The following is a 20,293-nucleotide window of genomic DNA, read 5'->3' as shown; positions in this document are numbered from 1 at the left end:
GATAGAGGAATCCATTTAAACAATATGTGTTTTAAATGTGACTTTTGCCATTATGAAATCCACCTGGTCTGTGGACTCATTGTACAGGATATCTTTGACCTCAGCCTGGTGGGTTCCCAGTTAAAATCGTGGATCATTAACAACCCCTTGCTCTTTATATTTTGCTGTTCAAGTGAGAAATATGCACATCTTAGAAATGGCATACAGTTACACCAGCACACACTATCACACTGATGGTTTAACTTCTGTTCTGTACCTGTCCCGTCAAATATTCAGACGATAATGGACACTGTCGGTGTAGACTGTGTTGTGCAGGCGTGCATTCATTGCATTTGTGTGCCACATTTACAGGAGATTTATCATAGATTTATCATTGGACATTAAAATCAGGGATTAGAGTGAAAAAGATGGACTTGAAGCCACAAAACCAACAAGCACTATTTAGCAAATCTATCTTAATTTTGAAACTTTAACAATGATTTTGTATTTGAAACACATCAAACTCTTGTAAACGATTTGATTTGATTTGATTGCATCTTTTGCTGATCATGATGTGTAATTTCTGTCAGGTGTTTAATGTTTAATATACTGTAAATCTACTTGCATATATTGCTGTAAAAGTACCTTTATTTTAAATCGTCATTGTGTCCAGAGAGATGTGTTGGAGGTGGAGCTGTTCCAAGTGAAGTTTGTTATTTAGTGTTAAAAACTGAATGTAGCATTTTACAATTTCAGCTTTGGTGTTAGTCCAGAAAAGCACAATAAGTCAACATATTTCAAATGCTGCATATTTTAAAAACTTGTTGAACCTGTTCAGTTTCCTGACCGCAATACTTTTCAGTACATCCAAGAAAAGACGATAAATATTAAACTTCCCTTTTGGTAGACTCTATTTCCGAGTGTCCCTTAACCTCTGACTGCATCGGATGAGAACTAATTCATAATTAATGTGTTTAAAAAATATTAAATTAACTACCTAATAAATAACATGTTAACAAGCTTCTATCTACCAAACGAGATGAAATGTCTCAACAACCAAAGCGATACAAATCGACTCAAGATCGACTCAAGAGGAAGAAGTCATTTACAGTTTGCATTCATAGCAATGAATATTTTTAAAATACAAGAAAAACACGGTATTTGTTTTGCAGTACACTGGGGTGATGTGATGTTTAGACTAACTGGAAGAAATAAAAGTTGATGAAATCTTAAATCTGGTGTTTGTTGATTATGTTCAACTGCAGCTCCAAAGCACCATCTTCTGGTTCAAACGGGACAAAGCGACATTACAAAAGTGTTTTATTCAAAGGCACATAATGTTCAGAAAAACTATGAAAGACAGCAAATTCGCTTCATTCGACTGCACACGGAACTGAAGCCCTACAGACGTCTTCACAAAGCAATGCACAAAAACAACCGCGCACAGAGCGCTTTGACAGCTACAGAACAGGATGCATCATGGGAAAGCGGCAGGACAAACTGGCGGCTCCTTTCATCATCCCAAAGAATTACTAGAGGGGCTCAGACACAAAAATGACAGGAATAGCTGGACTGTAGTGATCGTCTCCTGAGTTGACACAGTCGATAGTAATGCAGAAAATCTTTGTTATACTTTTACGGGAGAAAAGAATAAAGCACAGACAGTTCAACAGTAGCTGTCATCTCGATTATACAACTTGTGATGTTTAAGTAACTCTACTTCATCAACGTTTGTCCCTCAGTAACTTGTTTGGTGGTGCTGCTGAGACACAGCTGTGTTCAGTCTGCCGATCCTGCTGTTGTTCTGCTCCCCTGGGTTTAAAGATGTTTCTTTGATCAAGAGCAACAGTGTGATTCACATAAAAAAAGCACAAAGACTTACACCACTGAAAGACATTCCATTACATCTTATCTAGTGTGACGACAGAACACAAATGCATTTGCGATAGGCTTTTTTTTTTTTTTCTCCCCATAGCAGACATTTTGACTGATAGTAGGAAAAGAGTTACTATGAAACTAAAGCACCTAAATGGAATCCAGCCTTCATTCATTTCACTATTCACACCAGTCATTTTCCTACTGTGACATTCCAAAATGTCTTCTGTGGGGAAAAAAAGGCCCATTTGGCTTTTTCATAACAAACTGCATCACGACACGAGTTCTTGTCTTTGCAACGAGCAAATAAAGTAATTCAAGCTCAAACTAAGTCGTCCATGTAACAATTTTAAGTTTAACAGTGAATAATGTTCACATTCAGCGAGTGACATCCTGTATCGTTAGGCAAAGATGCAGAGAGTAGTAGACAACTGTAGAAACATTTGATAGAGTCGTTCAGTCTCTGCAGTGAGTCGATGACCTTATCTCTGTTCTCTGTTCCCCCTTTCAGTTCAAGGCCACCTCAGCTCGGTGCTATCTTTGGAATGTGGTGGACTTTGCCGAGGTGGCACTTCAATTGGCACTTGGGTAACATTGACATTTACAACTCACTCCATTAGCACAAACCAGCCGATTCCAGCAAGTCACAAGACTTCTTTTCTCAGTAATTACACATTTTGGGAGATTGAAAGTGAAAATTTGCATTTTGGATTCAACAACTTCATTTTTCACAAAGGATATAATGAAAAAAAAATAAAAATAAATAAAGGTAATATAAATACTCTGAAATAGAATTATACAGAAGCGTTATTATAATTTTTGTTCAAGGAAGTGAGTTAAAATAGAACTCAGTAGTGTCCTCTCTTATATGGGGCACCACTGGTAAAATGTCTTTGGATGGGTGTTAAAGATTGTCCTGGCAGCTGAGCTGATCATCATTCTGCTTCCTGGTTGTGGAAGGCTCTGTGGAGGCTTCATTCTCACGCACACAGAGTGTCAAAGGGTTGGTCAGAGTGTGCCCAAAGGGGGGCGACCTCAACAAACGACAGGCTGCAACGGAGGGACAGAAAGCCACCCCCCCCCTCAAGCTCTGAAGTGCCAGTGATCAGCTGGTTGAGCTAAAAGAAAACGAGGGGCATGTAAGTCAACGGCGCTGCCCTGAGGCATCTACAGCAGACGGATGGACCGCTATTCAATGCAACCCTTTAAGCTTAGCATGGCCGATCCTTGAATAAATGCATTCACCATCTACTTCTTCGGCACAGAAAAGTCGTTGCTGACCCGTGTGAGCCTTACGTCTTCAGCACAACTCCTCGTCACACAACGCCTCCCCCACCAGCAGCGAGTGTTTGTCGGGCTCGCTGAGCACCAAGCTGTTGAGAGACTGCTTGTCGGAGCGCAGGGAGTTGATGGAGGCACGACTGTAGTTCACAATGCGGTCCAGCAGACTGAGTCTGGGGGAGGGACGACGCAGCTCGCCCATGCCGATGTGGACGCTGACGTCGGACAGGCTGCCCTGCCGCCTGCTGCTGTTACCCAGTCTGGCCTCCAACATCTCAGCACTGGGCTTAGTGTAACTAAACAAAGACGAGGACAAAGAGAGAGACAAATATGGAAAGTGATTGGAAAAAGAATATTATGAAAAGGGTGATAAAATGGCCCCAACAAAGCATTCAATATCTCATTACCATTTGAGTAGAAGGGAGGACAAAACCACAGAGACGGACGACAGAGCCATCGCAGCCGAGCCCATCCAGGGCTGTAACACCAGACCAATAGGAAGGAACACACCTGTGGACCGACACAAGTCAGATTAGCACCGTGGACGACATTATTACAGTGATTACCGTCAATGCGATGACATTATTTGAATAAATCTTGTTTTAGTCACCTACCAGCAGCAATAGGAATGCCAACCAGGTTGTAGACGAGAGCAAACACAAAGTTGATCCGGATCCTCTTGACAGTCTTTTTAGAAAGGTCAATGCTGGCCACCACATCCAGGAGGTCATTCTGCAGACGAGGTTTAAAAAAGGGGAAAGAAAAGGTTGTAATATCAGATAAATTGTGCTTAATAATAACATTAAAACCACATTCCAAGTAATAACTGCAGAGAGGTTAACACATTTGAGATACAGTTTATAAACAGTGGTACATAATAGACAAATATATATTTTTGGGAAAACAAAACAAACCTATTTTAAATCTTTTTTTATAAGTTTATTGGGCAAGTTGACGAATAAATATAATAATAATAGTAATTAGCTACAAACTACTGATTGAGACACCTAAGCTGGTTTCAGACTACATTTTGAAATGGGGTCGCATCACACACATAAGGATAATATTCACAGATGTTCTTCTCTCCAATATAAAACATGCCCACACTACAAGACTTAAAAATAATGCAGCATCACACACACACACTACAGGATATTACTAAAATGATTGTGCCGGAGGGAGCAACCTCACGTGACGCCTCTCACGTTTCAAAAGATATTAACAAAACAGAGACTGATGTGACGCTACAACTCGCTGTAGTGATGCTCTACAGTGAGAAAAAAACAGCAGAAGGATAAACGAGTCTGGATGAGAACAATGGCTGGAGGGGACGCGGTCAACACGGGTTGTCTATTCTTCAGCTTTGAAACACCGTCAGCGGCTCCAGCTGTCTCTCTCAATGACTATTATGGGAAGTAGTGATGTTATCCTGCAGATTTTAACTCCTAAATATCAGACACGTTTGAAATAATCGAGGCCGCCATGCTGAGGCTGCAAAGGGTTCGTGAAAGGCCGCACATTACAGATAATCAATACCGACCAAGGGCCCGGACCGGATTTCCCCTCCAATTGTCGGGACGGGTAAATCAGGGTTAAAATCGGACCAAAACTCCTGAGCCTGGCTTAAAATTACCCAAAATATAAGGCACTTAATGCGTTAAAGTAATATAATAATCGCTTATGTTAACACGGATAATGTGAAATGTGAAATCATATGTTGCTGTCTTGATAAATATGTCATATTGCAGTATCACTTGTATTACACGTTTGGCATCATGACAGTGTTGCATACTCTGCGTTTTCTGTGACAGAGTTATACGGCCTCTATGCTACAGGGCAGACATTTTATGTTTGATGTTTTCATGTCATGAAACAGCTGATCTGTCGGCCAGAGACATGAATTCATGACAGACTTAAAAAAAAATCCTCCAAGCGCAAATTCTCACCCTGATCAAAACCACATCTGCTGCCTCTATGGCCACATCTGTCCCGGTTCCTATGGCAATGCCCACGTCAGCCATGGCCAGAGCAGGTGAGTCGTTGACACCGTCGCCCACCATGGCGACTCTTTTTCCCGCCTGCTGCAGCTGCTCCACCTTGGCCACCTTGTGGGAGGGCAGCACCTCGGCAAACACCTTCCTGATGCCCACCTGTGAGAGAGGCGGAGACAGACAGGCTCACAAACCACAAAATAAAAAGCAATAATATAATAGCTTTAAAAACATTTGAGACTGGGGTAAAAAGTAACAAACGAATGGGGCCAGGGGAGGAGGGATAATATTCAGAGAAAGAAACGTACATATTTATGAGCGAAAAAATAGTGGGGGGTGGAGATTTGTCAAGAAAACACATTGCTTCACTTTGCAAGATTGGATCAACCACAGACATCACCGGTAACGTGAGCCGTATTTATTAGTATTTATGTTCATAAAAGAAAACGCGCATATGTATCTATCATGACCGTCGCCTCGCTCAGAGGCCATACTTAACCATAAGAACGCCACTTAAAGCGAAACTCAGGTGGCAGCTGTTGCTACCACAGTTTTGCACAATAGTTGTTTTTTTTTCTCATAATATTCTCATAATATTACCTCCCTCTACTGGCTTCATGATGTATTTGTTTTTTACCGAAAACGGCCCTAATACGCCATCATAGAGACTTGATATGAATATGAATTAAGTTACCGCAATATTTTTACAATATCTTAGTATGAGTGTTGGGTTTTGGGGGTTTTAAATGTAACATTGTAGTTTTATATCAGCATTACTAATGCTTCCTTCTCAAACATATCACTTCATATCACTGTTCTCTTCCGTATTTTAAATCATCTACCTCTATATCCACTTTCTGTCCATACCTGAGCAGCAATGGCTCGTGCCGTCTTGCTGTTGTCTCCAGTCATCAGCACAACCTCCAGACCCATGTTGGTCAGAGTGTGAACAGCCAGCTCAGCCTCTGGTTTCACTGTGTCTGCTATGGCTATCATCGCACACAGCAGATCTACGGACAAGGGAAAATATTGTACTCAATTATAACAATACAAAGAGTTTTAGACAAGAACATAACTGGTGGCAGTCAGTCAGGAAAAGGACGGCAAACAGATAAAAGATTTCTCGTTAAACGGCACTACTCACTGTCTACAGCTACTAGAACAGCAGTGCGTCCTCTGCGCTCGTGCTCCATCATGGCCTCATCTATATCTGATCTGATCTGCAGACAATTCCTTTTCATCCACTCTCTGTTGCCAATCAAAACAACGTAGTTGGCTGTCTGGACAAGACCTACACACAGAGATCATTTGGGTTAGACAACAGCAAGGAAACATAAAGGTGAATGACATTTAGTGCAACTGTATCACTACCTTGATTCATAATCTTAGGACGAAATGAAAATGTTTCAGTATTTCTGTTGAATACACGGCTACAACAATGTGTTTCCCAGCATACTTAGTGGCTGCGGGTCCATGATGAGTGGATGGGAGCTGGTGGACATCCTGGTGTCGCTGATCTGGACGAGGACGCTGTTGCGCTGGTTGTTGTCCTCGCTGTCTGCCTGTCTCAGCAGGGCCTCCGTGTTGCTGACCTGACACCGGATGCCACAGCCGGGCACCGCCTGAAAGTCGGTGCATGCGCCAAGAGACTCTGTGCTGAGCTCCTTCACACGGAAAACAATGAATGTTTAACAACTGGAGCATATGGAGAATCATCTGGTGGATCTGCGATTGTAGAGTGTGGGCGTTAAATTTAAAAGGTAGAGATCAACCTGTTTGCAGTATTTGGTGATGGCTGCTCCCAGAGGGTGTTCACTGTTGTTCTCCGCTGTACCCACGATGGCCAGCAGTCGGGAACGAGGCATCTTGTTCCCCTCCACAACTATCTTAACTTGGATAACTTTCGGAGCTCCATACGTGATGGTCCCAGTCTTATCGAACACCACTGACTGGACCTGCCAATAGGAGATATGAGAAGAAAAATAAAGACTATAAGGCTGAATTTTAAATGTTTTACAGTATTAAATTAGAGTAACATCTAGACCAGGGGTCTGCAACCTTTTTGATATGAAGTGGCAGACTTCCAACCATTCACACAGAGGCTGCTATGCAAGGTGCCACCTGCCCATCAGGATCTAAACTAACTAATCCTCACTCACACACACACACACACACACACACACACACACACACACACACACACACACACACACACACACACACACCGATGGCACACCCTTTGGAAGCAGTATCTTTACTAACACACTTCAACATGCGGACTAGAGGAGCAGAGTATCAAAGTGCCAATGTTCAAATTAGAGGACAACCCGCCCTATACAAGAAGGCCCTCATCATTATGAAAACATCCACATCTTAAATTCTGCAAAGAAGGCAACGAGTGTTAGCCAATCAGAGGCAGAGTAGGGCGGGTCTTGGTGGAGGAAATTAAACTACCGTAAATAACAGGCCGCACACCCAACTGCCAATGGGTGTGTAAGAGGTAATTTGGCATGTGTATGAGAGGGCACTTCAACATTTCCAAAAAACTCTCTTGCACACTTATTGCTAGTGAGCCACTGGTTCAGCGACCACATGCCAATTTAGACTAATGTGGTTTTGTAACCTGGAAAAGCAAAGCCATTTCATAATGGATTTAAATTGACAGTTGGTCTGTTACATAGCTTGCTGACTGCATAGAGGTGTCAGGATATCATTATCAACACACCTTATGCGCCATCTCGAGCGGCTCTCCTCCCTTTATCAGGATGCCATTTTGGGCTCCGACCCCTGTGCCCACCATGACAGCTGTCGGGGTTGCCAAGCCAAGGGAACAGGGACATGCGATGCATAACACCGTTATGGAGGCCTGGAAGGCGAAACGAATCACTGCCTCAGCTTTGGAAATGCTCTTGTCGTAACCCTGCAGGGAGGAAATGGGGCTGTTAGATTTTCTACCAAATAAATTACAAATCACTTTTCCCATCACTGAAAAAAAGTCAAACAGTAATAAGGAACGATATCAGATGCAGGGACATTTAGTCATGTCTAATGTCCAAATAAATGGATGTAATTTCCTGATGCTGTAGTGAGGAGCTTGGTACAGATATCGAGATTGAAAAGAAGACTCACAGGAAAGTACTTCTCCACTAGAGAGAAGTCTAAAAAGCCAATGAAGATCCAGGCTATCAGCGTGAGGACGGATATGCAAACGATGAAGGGTACAAAGTAGCCACTGATCTTATCTGCATACTGCTGGATGGGAGCCTGAAAAATGAAATTTCAGACTTTTAACACCTGAACAATTACCATTAAAGCATGTGTACACCGTGCAGATCTCAAACCACATAATTCACCTTTGAAGTCTGAGCCTCCTCTACAAGTTTGACGATCTGAGACAGCGTGGTGTCCATGCCAACATGTGTAGCACTGACGAGCAGAGAGCCATTCTGGTTAATGGAGCCTGCGATCACTGCGCTCCCGGGCTTCTTCGTCACGGGCATGGCCTCACCTGGAGTCACAATGCAACAGCTGCTCAGAAAACACAACAGTAGCAGGACATCTGGTGCAAAACCACAACTTAAATAATAATCAAAGACTACATGTTTATTAGTACTGATGATGAAGAGTAATGTGGTGACAAATGAAGGCTAATAACTGTTCTGATAAACAACTTCAGGGATCAGTTGGAGCAGGAGTGTGTGTCAAATCTCTTGTATTGGCTCACCTAACCCGAATACTTACATTTTAGCATCTTATTGTCACCAATAATGATACAGGGTTCTCACTATTTTTAAGAAATAATTTTCCAGGACATTTTCTTTACAATACAGTTGAGCACTTGGTCACAAACGGTCGTATAATTTACCAGTAGGCCTTGTTGTGACACATTTGAGTTGTATTCCCTTTTTAATGATGCGGGCTTATGATGACATGTCTTTGAATCGCATAGATCATTTCCAGGATATTTAGTCATTTTAATCAAATTCCGTGTGGGCACCCTATGATAGTGAACCCTCAATCAATACTACTAGATACTTGTTCCTTCATTCACTGCGACCGACCTGTGATCAGCGACTCGTCGGCCATGGAGTGTCCCTCGATGACCCTCCCATCTACTGGAAACTTCCCTCCAGGAACGACTTTCACCACATCGCCCCTCTGCACCAGCTCAACATCCACCTGCTCCTCACTGGAACGCACAATGTAAATGTTGTAAACTATACAGTGTTAGACTATTACTACACTATTGCTGTGATTATATTTTACAATACAGCAGAAAACTATGCACAATTTTACCAAGCAGATTTCTTCCAGCGGGATTAGCAGAGCAAAATTATTTTATTTATTTATTTGCCATTTTTTTAAAGTAAAGTTCAATGTGAAGGATATAAAATAGACAACTAACTCAAAGTGGGATTTTTTATTTCACATTCTAGCACTGGGCATTGCTGAAAAATCTAATGATGCTATTTTAAGGATGGCAAGTTGTGTTTTCAGACGACACAAATGATTACAACTGGGGATTAAATCTAAACCCCAGTTGGAAAAGACAAATTATTTATTCGTACTTGTTTATGCAGTCTTTGTTACGTCAAGTGAGACCTTCAACTGACATTTCAATTGCAAACATTGACATATGTTGTAATATAAAAGCAACTTAAGATATGAAAGGCTAATGTAAACAAAATGAGAACCATGAGTACCTGAGGAGGGACTTATCACTGCTGAGCGTGACCACTGTGGCCTCAGTGGCTTGTAGAGACATCAACTTGGACAAAGCTTCAGATGTCTTGCTCTGGGCAGAGGAAGAAGAGTTCACATTGACTAAATACATTCAATTCAAGTCCAGCATTTCAAGTCATAGATATCAATAAAGAGCTAAACCTTGGCTATCTGTTCCAGCCAGCGTCCCAGGGAGATGAAGACAAAGAGCATCGGCGGCGTGTCGAAGAAGGTGATGGGGTTGACTTTTGCCTTCTCTGCCATGGCAACTATTAGGACGACCAGTGAGTAGGTGAAGGCTATGGAGGTAGCCAGAACTATTAGCACGTCCATGTTTGCCGATCGGTGTTTGACTGCTTTGTAGGCTTGAATGTAGAAGTAGCGACCTCCAATAAACTAAAGAGAGGAGAAACAGAAAAGTCTGTATTCACTAAACCACAAACATTTCATTCAGAGTGCCTCCCCTCTCCTGAACAAGCTCTTTCAAAATCAAAGTCTGTCAGTGCAGTCGATCCCTCTGACTTACCTGTACAGGCACACAAAAGAGGAAGGAGAGGAAGTTCATGATGGAGAGCCCTGGGAGCAGCTGTCTCTCCAGGAACATGGTGGCGTGGTAGTGGTTGCGGTCCTCCACTGTGGTATTGTGTTGATGTGAAGCACTCATGTGGTGGTCCATGATAATCATGTAGGTCATCATGCCCATCACAGGCACACAGAAAAACAAGCTCACCAGGAAAGATTTCCTCCACCTTAAAGAGCAGAGACAGTTGAGCGTTAGAAATGAATTCATTTTATTCTGCGAGGTTTTATCTCTGCTTACAATTGGACACGGACATTCTTCATCACTATACAGAGCATCGACCCACAAACACTGCACATACTGCCCATAATGCTGAACAAACCTGCAAGTCGCTTGCTAACAAGTGGCTAAATAAGACTACAACTAGTCCACCTTTACAGCCTTCTTGTGTGTAATCACGCTCACGCAACTGTGGTGTAGTTCGTTTATAACATTACGTTAGCGTTTTACTTCTGGTGATTGCATTCACGCTTCTAATATTGTAAAAGTGGTGTTAAATTATAAAGATTATCTTGATGAACCAAACATACATAAACTTGTGTTTGCCACAGCGCTTATTTTTTGCAATAATCCAAAATCCCATTGGCTGTGTGGTGTGGAAACCCGTGCAATGCTTAATTCCGAGGTTGTCCTATAAGATTACATCATCGCTGCAGCACTAAATATAGAGTTGGGTGTTGTAATAACAGAATCCATTGAGTAATGCTAAGTGGGGCTGTTTCCACCTGACCTAAAAACAGAACTGTTTTCTGAGAGAAAGTCAAACAAATTGTTGAGTCATCATTAAAAAACAACAACATTTGGTATAAAATGGATTCTAGCTATATCAGACACACTTTTGAGTTGTAAAGATGGATTTAAATCATTATAAAAGCATAAATGGGGGCATGTTCTTAGTGTCTTACTGTCGGATCTCTTTGCTGTGGTCCAGGTGACTGGCCGTACGGTCACGCTTCACCAAAGATGCTTCAAAACCCAGATTCTACAAATAACAAAATACTGATCAAATTCCCTCCCCTTATGATTAGGAAAACAATGCTTAAATAACAAAACAATAAAAAAATACCTCGATCAGCTTGATGACGTCTCGCGGTCCCATGATTTCCAAGTCGTGCTTAATGTGTGCTTTGTTTGTTGCCAAGGCAACAGAGACATATATAATCCCCTTTTCTCTCATGAGGCTGGATTCAATTTTGTGAACACAAGAGGCACACGTCATCCCCCTGACCTGAAGGAAGGTAAAGAGACAGGGATAAAAATATATTAAAAAGGGTACAAAGTGAAGAACAGACATGATTAAGTTGAATATATCTTTTCTTCTTAAATGCAATAAAAACTTAATGTCAATGCAACCTCACCACTAGTTCTAGGTTTCCATCTGAACCTTCGTAGTTCTCCATCACAGAGGCGGTGAAGCCCAGCTCCTTCACACACTCGGCTATCTTCACAGGATCAATGATCTCAGGGTTATAACGCACCTCTGCTTTACTGGCCATCAGTGCCACCAGCACCGAGTAGATACCTGCACGACATTAAAGAGGTTCTGCTTTAGCTCCCGGTGAAAGCAATGACACACGATTAGTCCTTGTTAAGTATGTTGTTTTTACAGACCAGATTCATTCTTGAGGTTTCTCTCGATGTTTGCCACACAGGAAGCACAGGTCATCCCTCCTATCTGGATGTAGCATTTAGAGTGCGTGTCTCTGTCGTGTCCCTGAAGGATTTCTTTGTGTAGGTCGCTGTCCAACTCCTTATCTTTCACATGTGAAAGACTGGAAGACTTGGAGAGACTGGGATTTGGTGCAGGCAGCAGAGAATTGGTCTCTGTGGACAACAAATTATAGCTTTTAAAAAGAAAATTCAACCTCACAGTTCAACTACTCCCACTGGCCGAGGAGCATCCAGAGGCCACAAAGATAAATAAGTTAAAACTGCTTTAGCCATCTACTTTAGAGAAAGTAGCTGTCTCAGAAACCACACCAACTATCTTACCAGGTAGGAATGCATCGAAGCCCATGTCCTCCACGGCCTCCCTCAGCTCCTCCGGTGTGGTCAGGAGGGGATCGTACTCAAAGGTGCCCTGGTGATCAGACAGAGAGACGTGGGCTGAAATCACCCCCTTCCTTTGGGAGATCATGCCTTCGATGGACTGGACACAGGAGTTGCACGTCATGCCCTCGATGTGAATGTTAACTACAGACGCTAGAGGCTGGGTGAAGCAAGGCTGAGAGGCAGCAGGTTTGGCCTGGGCTGCTCGTGCAGGCCGAGGTGGCGATAAGGCAGGCGGCGGCGATGTGGACACAGAACAGAGAGGGACAGAGGAGTCCCAGGCTTGAGTCTTGAAGCTTCCTGGAGGCAGCGCCTCAATGGCCTGCTGCAACTGAGTCACAGTGACCTGTAGAGGATCATAGCAGATGGAGGCCTTCTCCTTCTCCAGAGAGACTTCCACAGAGGAGACACCAGGCAGCATGGAGATATTGTCCTGGATATTGACCACGCATGAACGGCAGTGCATGCCTTTCACCCTCAGCGCAATGAGAGTCGTGTCTATGAAGAGTTCAGTCTCCTCTGACGTCTCTGAGGGCGAAGAAACAGTTGGTTTTTGAGAATCAACTAAACGTTCGATTTCACTGGGGGACAGCTGCAAAGGCCGAGGCTTGGACTTGACAAATGCATTGAAGCCCGCCACAGCAATCTGGTCGGTGATGGTTTGGACAGTGATGAGGTAAGGCAAGTACACGATTGTAGCTTCCTGAGTCTCTAACACAACTGTTGAGAATAAAAACACGACAAAGTTAAAAATACAAATGAAAAGGCACTATTTCACTAGAGCAGGAAGTGATAATGCAGATGTTTGCAATTAATGAGGCATACAAAGAAAAAAAAAAAGAAAAAAAAAAAATCACAAAAACAACATTCATGTCCATATTTGCATACACAAAAGTTTTCACACATGAAGCGTATTTAGTACCATACAATCCTGTATTACATCCTTGTCTTTAAAACCGTAAAACCAAAGAGGACAGAGCTTTTGTGTTCACAGAATTTCTTTCAGAATTTATTAATATTAATTGGCCGCAAAGCACTTTGTAGCTTGGGTTTTGAAAAGTGCTTAAGATTAATATTATTATCATAATACTGTCATGAAGACATCATTGTAAGTTATTAGTAAGTTACTAATTAAGTTATTGTAAAGTTATTAGTAATTTATTGTAATTAAAAATCTTGAGTTTCATTTAGAAACTCAAATGTATTAGAATAGCTCTTAACACAGGTGGGTGGGTTTAATGTTTGTGTGTCTACACCCTAACAACACCAGTGGAGGGATTTCATTAGTCGTAAACAAATCCCACTCAGCAACCTGTCAGTGGTGAACATACACAATGACATGACAGACTTGTTATCTGTAGGACGTGCATTCCTGCGTCGTGCAGCAATTGTGTAACAACATCCCCTCTAGCTCAGACAGTGTGGTAACGCATGACAAACAGCTAGTAAACAGTTCAAGTGCATCACCTTTGATCTTTTCAATCCCTTTCAGTTTTCCAATCTTCCCTTCAATAGTGGTGGTGCAGGAGTGACAGGTCATTCCTTCAATGTTCAACTTAAGAAGCGTCACCCCGCCTCCCGCTGAGCCTTTTTGCATTGGACTGCTGGGTGTGGGCTTCTCCAGAGGTGTCAAGATGGCCACCACCTCACTCAGCTGCTGCGCAGAAGTCAGGGAAGGAACAAAGGTAACAGTGATGCCCTGCTGGGCCGGGCTCTCTCTGACATCCAACACTCCCTCGAACTGGGACAGCTTCTCCAAAGCCTCCTGTTGAGCTGCAGGTGTCAGGCCTGAGGTGGAGATCAGCTGGGTATCTGTGGAGACGGGTGTGGCTGTGCTGGAGTCTGAGAGACTTGATTCAAAGCCCATGTCCTCGATGGCCTCTGACAGAGACTCTGGGCTGTGTTGGCTGTGGTCAAATATGACCGTGGCATTCTTCTGCTCTAAAGACACCTACAAAATAAAAGTCAAGGGGTGGGTTAAGTTAATTAAATTATCACAGAAAGTACATTCATAAAGTGTGAAAGGAATCGGGCTAAGCTAGATCAGACCGGCTATCACTATTGACTTGAGTTTTTCATTCTACTGATTATCCGATTAATTACTCTATCAAAATTAAAGCAATGAACAAGTTCTCACGCCTTCCTGTTCGGGGGGGTTCTTGAAAATCACATATGTCCGAACTAATTGAATATCTATTTTATGTCCATGACACAGAAACCAATGAAACATAAACTTACTGCTGAAAAACTGCTTATGGATTATGAAAGGAGTGCGGCTAAAATGTAGGGGCGGGGCTATGAGTCCATAACGTCACGACATTGTTTCATGAAAAAGCAAAAGTTTGATGACTTTCGATCGCAAAGGGAGGATAACAATAAATCCTTCTGTCTCAATAGGGCCTCTGCTGACCGACCGCTGGTAAGTGCTCAGGTCCTAATTAAAAGGTGTGGCTCTCTTTCTTCGGATTAATAAGAGTACTACTAGTATTACTAGTAATACTGCTAAGCACTGTAGGTTTGTTTGTAGAGTCATCAAGCTTATTGATTTAATGTTGAGATATTGTACAACAGCTGCAATCAGATCGTACACCAACAATTGAAGGGATGAACAGCGATTGTTTTTTCCTCCACCGATATTAAGATAATTTTAACCAATTTACTATCACAACTAAGACGTTATAAAACTCTATAATCTGTGCCCTATTTTGCATTCAGAGATGTTTCTAGAAGACCAGTATGTCTGTACGCTGAGCCATGTTAATCAGCATGATCGTCAATTACAAACCAGTTTGCCATCATTCTTCCAAGGTTCTGACACGCCACATGTTCTCCAAATGCCTGATCACCAAACTTTGCTCTGCGCTAAATAGGAGTAGTGAGCGTTGTAGAGCTACATTGAATGAATTGAATGTTATTACTCCAAAAAAATGGGAAAATAGGATTTTGTGTTATTGTGATTATTATATTAATATGAAATTTATGGTGCCGTTAAACAGTTGTTGACCACAATGAAAATGTTGTTTTTAAAAGATTAAACCCCAACAAATATGGAGAGCAGCAGTATATTTCTTTTATCTTTTTTCAATACATTTTGACTTTTGGACTGAGACAATTATAGAGACGAGGAGCGCCCGTCGCTCGCTGTGTGTGTTTGAGAGAGAGGGAAGAGAAGGTGAAGGGCGGACTATTTAATAACAATGTTAATGAAACATGATGCTATGTGATACAGTTGCACAAAGCACAGACAAAGACTTGCTTGCAGAAATCGTAAAGGTTTGACTATTTTTAAAGCTCCATTAGACGCTCAGCCTCCTGGCAATGTTGAGTAACCAAGATTGGACGATATGAAAACAGAAACAACCGCCCAGCCTTGTGTAACCACACCCACATCATTCAATTCCATTTCTGTTTGTCTTTCTTTTACAGCCCAACCGTGAACCTTGTACATATATATATATATATATATATATATATATATATATATATATATATATATATATATATATATATATATGTGTGTATATGTATATATATGTATGTATATGTATATATATGTGTGTATATGTGTGTATATGTATATATATATATATATATATATATATATATGTGTGTATATGTGTGTATATGTATATATATATATATATATATATATATATATATATGTATATGTATATATATATGTATATATATATATATATATATATATATATATATATGTGTGTGTGTGTGTGTGTGTGTGTGTATATATATATATATATATATATATATATATATATATATATATATATATAAAAAAGAAAAGTCCATTGCCCACACATTACATTGTGTTCTGTCAGCATGATGACCCTTAACTCTTCCTCTTTAGCAAGAAGGAAACATGTGACACACAGAAGGGATCACTTGACTGAACCATGAGTTACAAACCAGTGGGGATTTTGTTGTGAGTGAGCCTGCCTGTTGGATTAACTTTTCTTTTTCTGAGAATGAGAGACAGAGGAGGGCAAGGAACGAGACAACGACTGTTGTACCAAGAAAACTTGATTCACTCCTCCCAGATCATGTCTATATAAATTAACTTACAATGAACCAGGAACTAAATTCTCCTAAAACATAAATGACATTTCCTGTGGGTACAGACTGCATATCGACCTGCTGTCACAGTCCTGCAAAGGGCAGTGCTTAATCTGGAGCACAATATTACATTATCTTCTCATTTAGCCCCAGCCTGAGGGGTAAACACACAATGAACAAAACAGCAGACCACAACTATTGCAATTAAGCTATCTCTCATGGCGTCATTGATGTTACTTTGTTGTAAATCAGACCAGCTAGTCCTGAGGGAGTAAGACTGTGGGATTTATCAAACTGCATTACCCTAAAATGGACAGGAACCTTTGGTAAAAATAATAATGGATACATATCTGCCTTTTCAACAAGGTTTTAATACTCTATTCTAAAATACAGATTATATGGCACAACATCCATGGCAGTCATTTCAGATCCGGTTTTAAACTGCACCTCATCGTGGAAAATAAATGCTGTTTGACTAGAAATGTAAAAATGTTCGTTGCAAAGACAGAATTTACCTTTATATGTATCACTCCAGGGAGCGAACCGATGCGCTGCTCGATGGACTGAACACAGGAGCCACAAGTCATTCCCACCACTCCCAGGGAAACCGAACACAGATTGACTTTCTGTGTCATGATTGCTTTCTCTAAAAAGGAAACACAAAGGAGAGAATTTATTGTTCAACATAACACTTCAGATCCTTGGCTTTAAAAAAAATAACAGAGGGAATGCATCACAAAGTCTGGGCAAATGCTAAAAGAGAAAGGTCGGCTGTTCTCACAGAACACACAGAACTGGCAACTAAAAACATTATGACAGTCACTTCAGGATCTTGGGGGAAAAAATAACATAAGATTGAGGTCTTTATACACTTACAATCGGCACTATGCATTAAACTATTTATTTTAATCAAAAGAGACATTAATATATTACTGAGAACCACAGGACCTGATAGCTGTGAGAAGACTAACTGTTTCACTAAAGTTGTTTTGTAACTACAACTATAAGCCTCGCACCAAAACGAGATATGAAAGCACTTCACAATACTACTTATTTTAAAGAAACCAGGATATTTCACCCTTTTTAAAAAGATGAGTCAAATTTGTTTTGCCATTTTTTGGAGGTTAAAAATTGACAAATATGTATATAATCCACCTGTGAATAAACAAAGGAAAACATTTTGAGCCGCACAATTGCTGCCAAATTAGATTCATTTATATAACCTGTGACCAGTATTTTCACCAAAAAACGAAAATAATACAAAGCTTCTTTGTACATAATGTACAAGAATGTAAAAAAATTGTAAAACCAAAAAGGTCACTGTTTCCTTGTTTCCTTGTTTCCTTGCCTGGATAGAACAATTTGGTTATCAAGCCACGGCAGATTAAAATTCTGAACATTATGTCACTTTCATCAAAACTACTATCACCTCCAGAGTTTTAAGAGGCAGATAACATTACTGTCATTCAACAATTCTGGTGCCAACCCACAACATTGCAACCAAGTGAATGTTTAACTGAAATATGAGAATAGTCACAACTGTCAGCTCCTCTTGAGTTTAAGCAGACACCTGCCACACCAACATGGACTACAACCCTTCTGGACGTAATGATGGACCATCTAATCACAAACTGAGGAGTCTCAGATTTGAGAATGGTTTACATCTGAGACACCTAACGTCAATGAATACAACTGACGGACCAAAAAACAGCAAGGCTAAGAATCAAGTCAAAGAGAAAACAAACGCAATTCACTCTCTATTAACACTACTACTACCCAACACATATAAGTAACTACATCATATATATATATAACATTTGAAACAACGTTTTGCGTTTTTTGGTGACGGCAACTTAGTGATAAAGATCCTCAAACTCTTGCAATTAATTTAGCTAACTTTAACAGCAGGATAGCTTGACTCAGCTAAGGCTAAACAATAAATTAAACTTAACATTAGCTTGTTACTAAACTCTCAAAACTGTGTATTGTCTACTTAATGTCAGCTGAAGTGACAATAGTAAAAGTATTCTTTCCTTAACTTTTTAGACAACACATGTCCTGTTAAAACACGGCTAACGTTAAGGTTAGTTTTAGCATGAATCAAAAGCACAACTCTTACCTTAAAAGACCAGTTAGCTGTTAGCTAGCTCCAGGCTAATGACGGTGGCTGTCAGAATGCGTGGCTAAACTAGCTAGCTTCTTCTTCTCTTCACCCTACGTGACGAGCAACACAACGGGCACTTCGTGGCATCGTGCCGCCTGTGAGCTATAACGAGCAGTGTTGAGGTGATTGTTTTCTTCCCCTGTTATCACTAAAACCGGCCTGTGAAGCTGTTTTTTTGTCTTCTTCTCATGCCGACGTGACTGACGTCTGCACACACTGCCGCGTCACTGCCAAGGGGCGGGGCTACAGGCTACAGTTTAGAGAGACAGCGAGATCCTCCTTGTGGCACTGGCACCTCAGTGGCACTTCAGCGGCAAGCGTCAGTCAGGTGCCACAACTGTGGCAGTCGTTCGGCGCTCGTTCGGCGCTGCTGCCGAGCTGAGCGGGTGGAGCCACATTTCCTGACAACACTCATTGTTGTCACGATAGGATTTTGATTAAACTATATTACGAACTGTATTGCATCAAACAATAAACAGATTAATCGAAAAGTAGTAGAACATTATTATTGGATAATAATTAATGGATAAATTAATATTAAATTGCATGTAGTCAACTATTGTTGCTAGCATACTCCCATCGGCCCACGTTTATTTATTTTTATTTATTTATTTTTTCTTCTAATGTTACCTTGGTGTGTGCTTGCACCATAGACTAACAGTTGACTTGCATACGGTCATTCTATTGCCTTCACTTTTATTTTGACATTTGTTTACTTCCGGACTACCTGTCTTACTTTGCGTCGCTCTTCAAAAGAAAAAAACAAATAATCCATAAAACAGACTATCAAAACGTACACGGACCAGGGGGGCAACAATCCTCTGACGCCTAGTGGCACTGCTCTGACTACTGGCGACACTCCTGTGACAACTGTTGGCACTGGCAGCTTGTGGCACATAATGACACCTACATATAAGCAGAGGAAGAGTGAAAATATTACCTTTTTTTTTTTTTAATGATTCGAAAATGTAGGCATAACCACTTGTCAGGGTCATTTGGCACTCTGTAGATGCTTGGATGTCACGAAAAAAGTGAAAAACAAACAAAAAAGAGTGAAAAACGTATTAGTTATTGATTATTGAGCTGGTAATCTTTGACTATTAAGGCCTAATAATAAAAATAGTAAAGATTGTATTTTTATTTCAAAACGGTCTAAATCATGACATTGATGGCGGAAGTATTTAAATAAAGTAAAAGTTGAACCTGGTTGCTCACAGGCATACTGTTATAAGCCAGCTACATAGATTGACTTATTCGGACCGTTACTGAGTTACATTTCCCATCCGATTTCAATGGGTGCTGTTTATATTCAGGGGTTTATGATCTACGTGTTAGAAAACACGTTTTTTCTCCAATTAATTAGAATCTACTATGATGATAAAACTAATTTATGGCAGCTGACCTATCGTAACAACAATGGGTGCTCTCAGGAAATGTGGCTCAGCTCGGCAGCTTATTGACGGGTGCCGAACGAGTGTCGCTCGCTTGCCACAGTTGTGGCACCTGACTGACGCCTGACTGACGCTTGCCACAGACTAGCCACTGCGGTGCCAGTACCACAAGGAGGATCTCGGCCTTGCA

The 20,293-nt window shown here is 41.1% G+C and overlaps 1 protein-coding gene across 2 annotated transcripts; it reads right to left on the bottom strand.

Annotated features, from left to right (window-relative positions):
* Window positions 1–1,282: 1,282 nt before the first annotated feature.
* atp7a (ATPase copper transporting alpha) lies at window positions 1,283–18,923 on the bottom strand. 2 transcript variants are annotated; one of them, XM_068714597.1, is made up of 23 exons: window positions 18,668–18,923; window positions 17,064–17,194; window positions 13,945–14,428; window positions 12,421–13,197; window positions 12,040–12,252; window positions 11,787–11,950; window positions 11,495–11,656; window positions 11,334–11,410; window positions 10,375–10,597; window positions 10,011–10,244; window positions 9,830–9,921; window positions 9,188–9,315; window positions 8,480–8,634; window positions 8,256–8,390; window positions 7,852–8,046; window positions 6,899–7,081; window positions 6,583–6,790; window positions 6,271–6,417; window positions 5,994–6,136; window positions 5,082–5,285; window positions 3,750–3,867; window positions 3,543–3,645; window positions 1,283–3,431 (listed from the first exon to the last, which is right to left on the bottom strand). In XM_068714597.1, the coding sequence occupies exons 2-23, from the start codon at window positions 17,181–17,183 to the stop codon at window positions 3,155–3,157; spliced, it is 4,542 nt and encodes a 1,513-aa protein (XP_068570698.1). In that variant the 5' UTR covers window positions 17,184–17,194; window positions 18,668–18,923; the 3' UTR covers window positions 1,283–3,154. The 2 variants fall into 2 exon arrangements, with proteins under 2 accessions (XP_068570698.1, XP_068570699.1); XM_068714598.1 differs by having other exon boundaries at window positions 12,421–13,005.
* Between the last annotated feature and the right edge of the window lie 1,370 nt (window positions 18,924–20,293).

The sequence above is a fragment of the Cebidichthys violaceus genome, unplaced genomic scaffold (assembly GCF_023349555.1).
Source record: "Cebidichthys violaceus isolate CVI_PGR_0920_01 unplaced genomic scaffold, fCebVio1.0.p SCAF_2, whole genome shotgun sequence".
Classification (NCBI taxonomy): Eukaryota; Metazoa; Chordata; class Actinopteri; order Perciformes; family Stichaeidae; genus Cebidichthys; species Cebidichthys violaceus.
Note: the sequence above shows the minus strand (reverse complement) of the source record. Positions and strands in the feature narration are given on the sequence as shown.

Bases quoted from the DNA above. Each gene is read 5' to 3' on its own strand.
- atp7a (XM_068714597.1), bottom strand. From the start codon at position 17,183: ATGACACAGAAAGTCAATCTGTGTTCGGTTTCCCTGGGAGTGGTGGGA. The intron at 5,286-5,993 runs GTATGGACAGAA...CCTCTCTCACAG, and splicing joins CACGAGCCATTGCTGCTCAG to GTGGGCATCAGGAAGGTGTT. The intron at 3,868-5,081 runs GTGAGAATTTGC...CCTCGTCTGCAG, and splicing joins CAGATGTGGTTTTGATCAGG to AATGACCTCCTGGATGTGGT.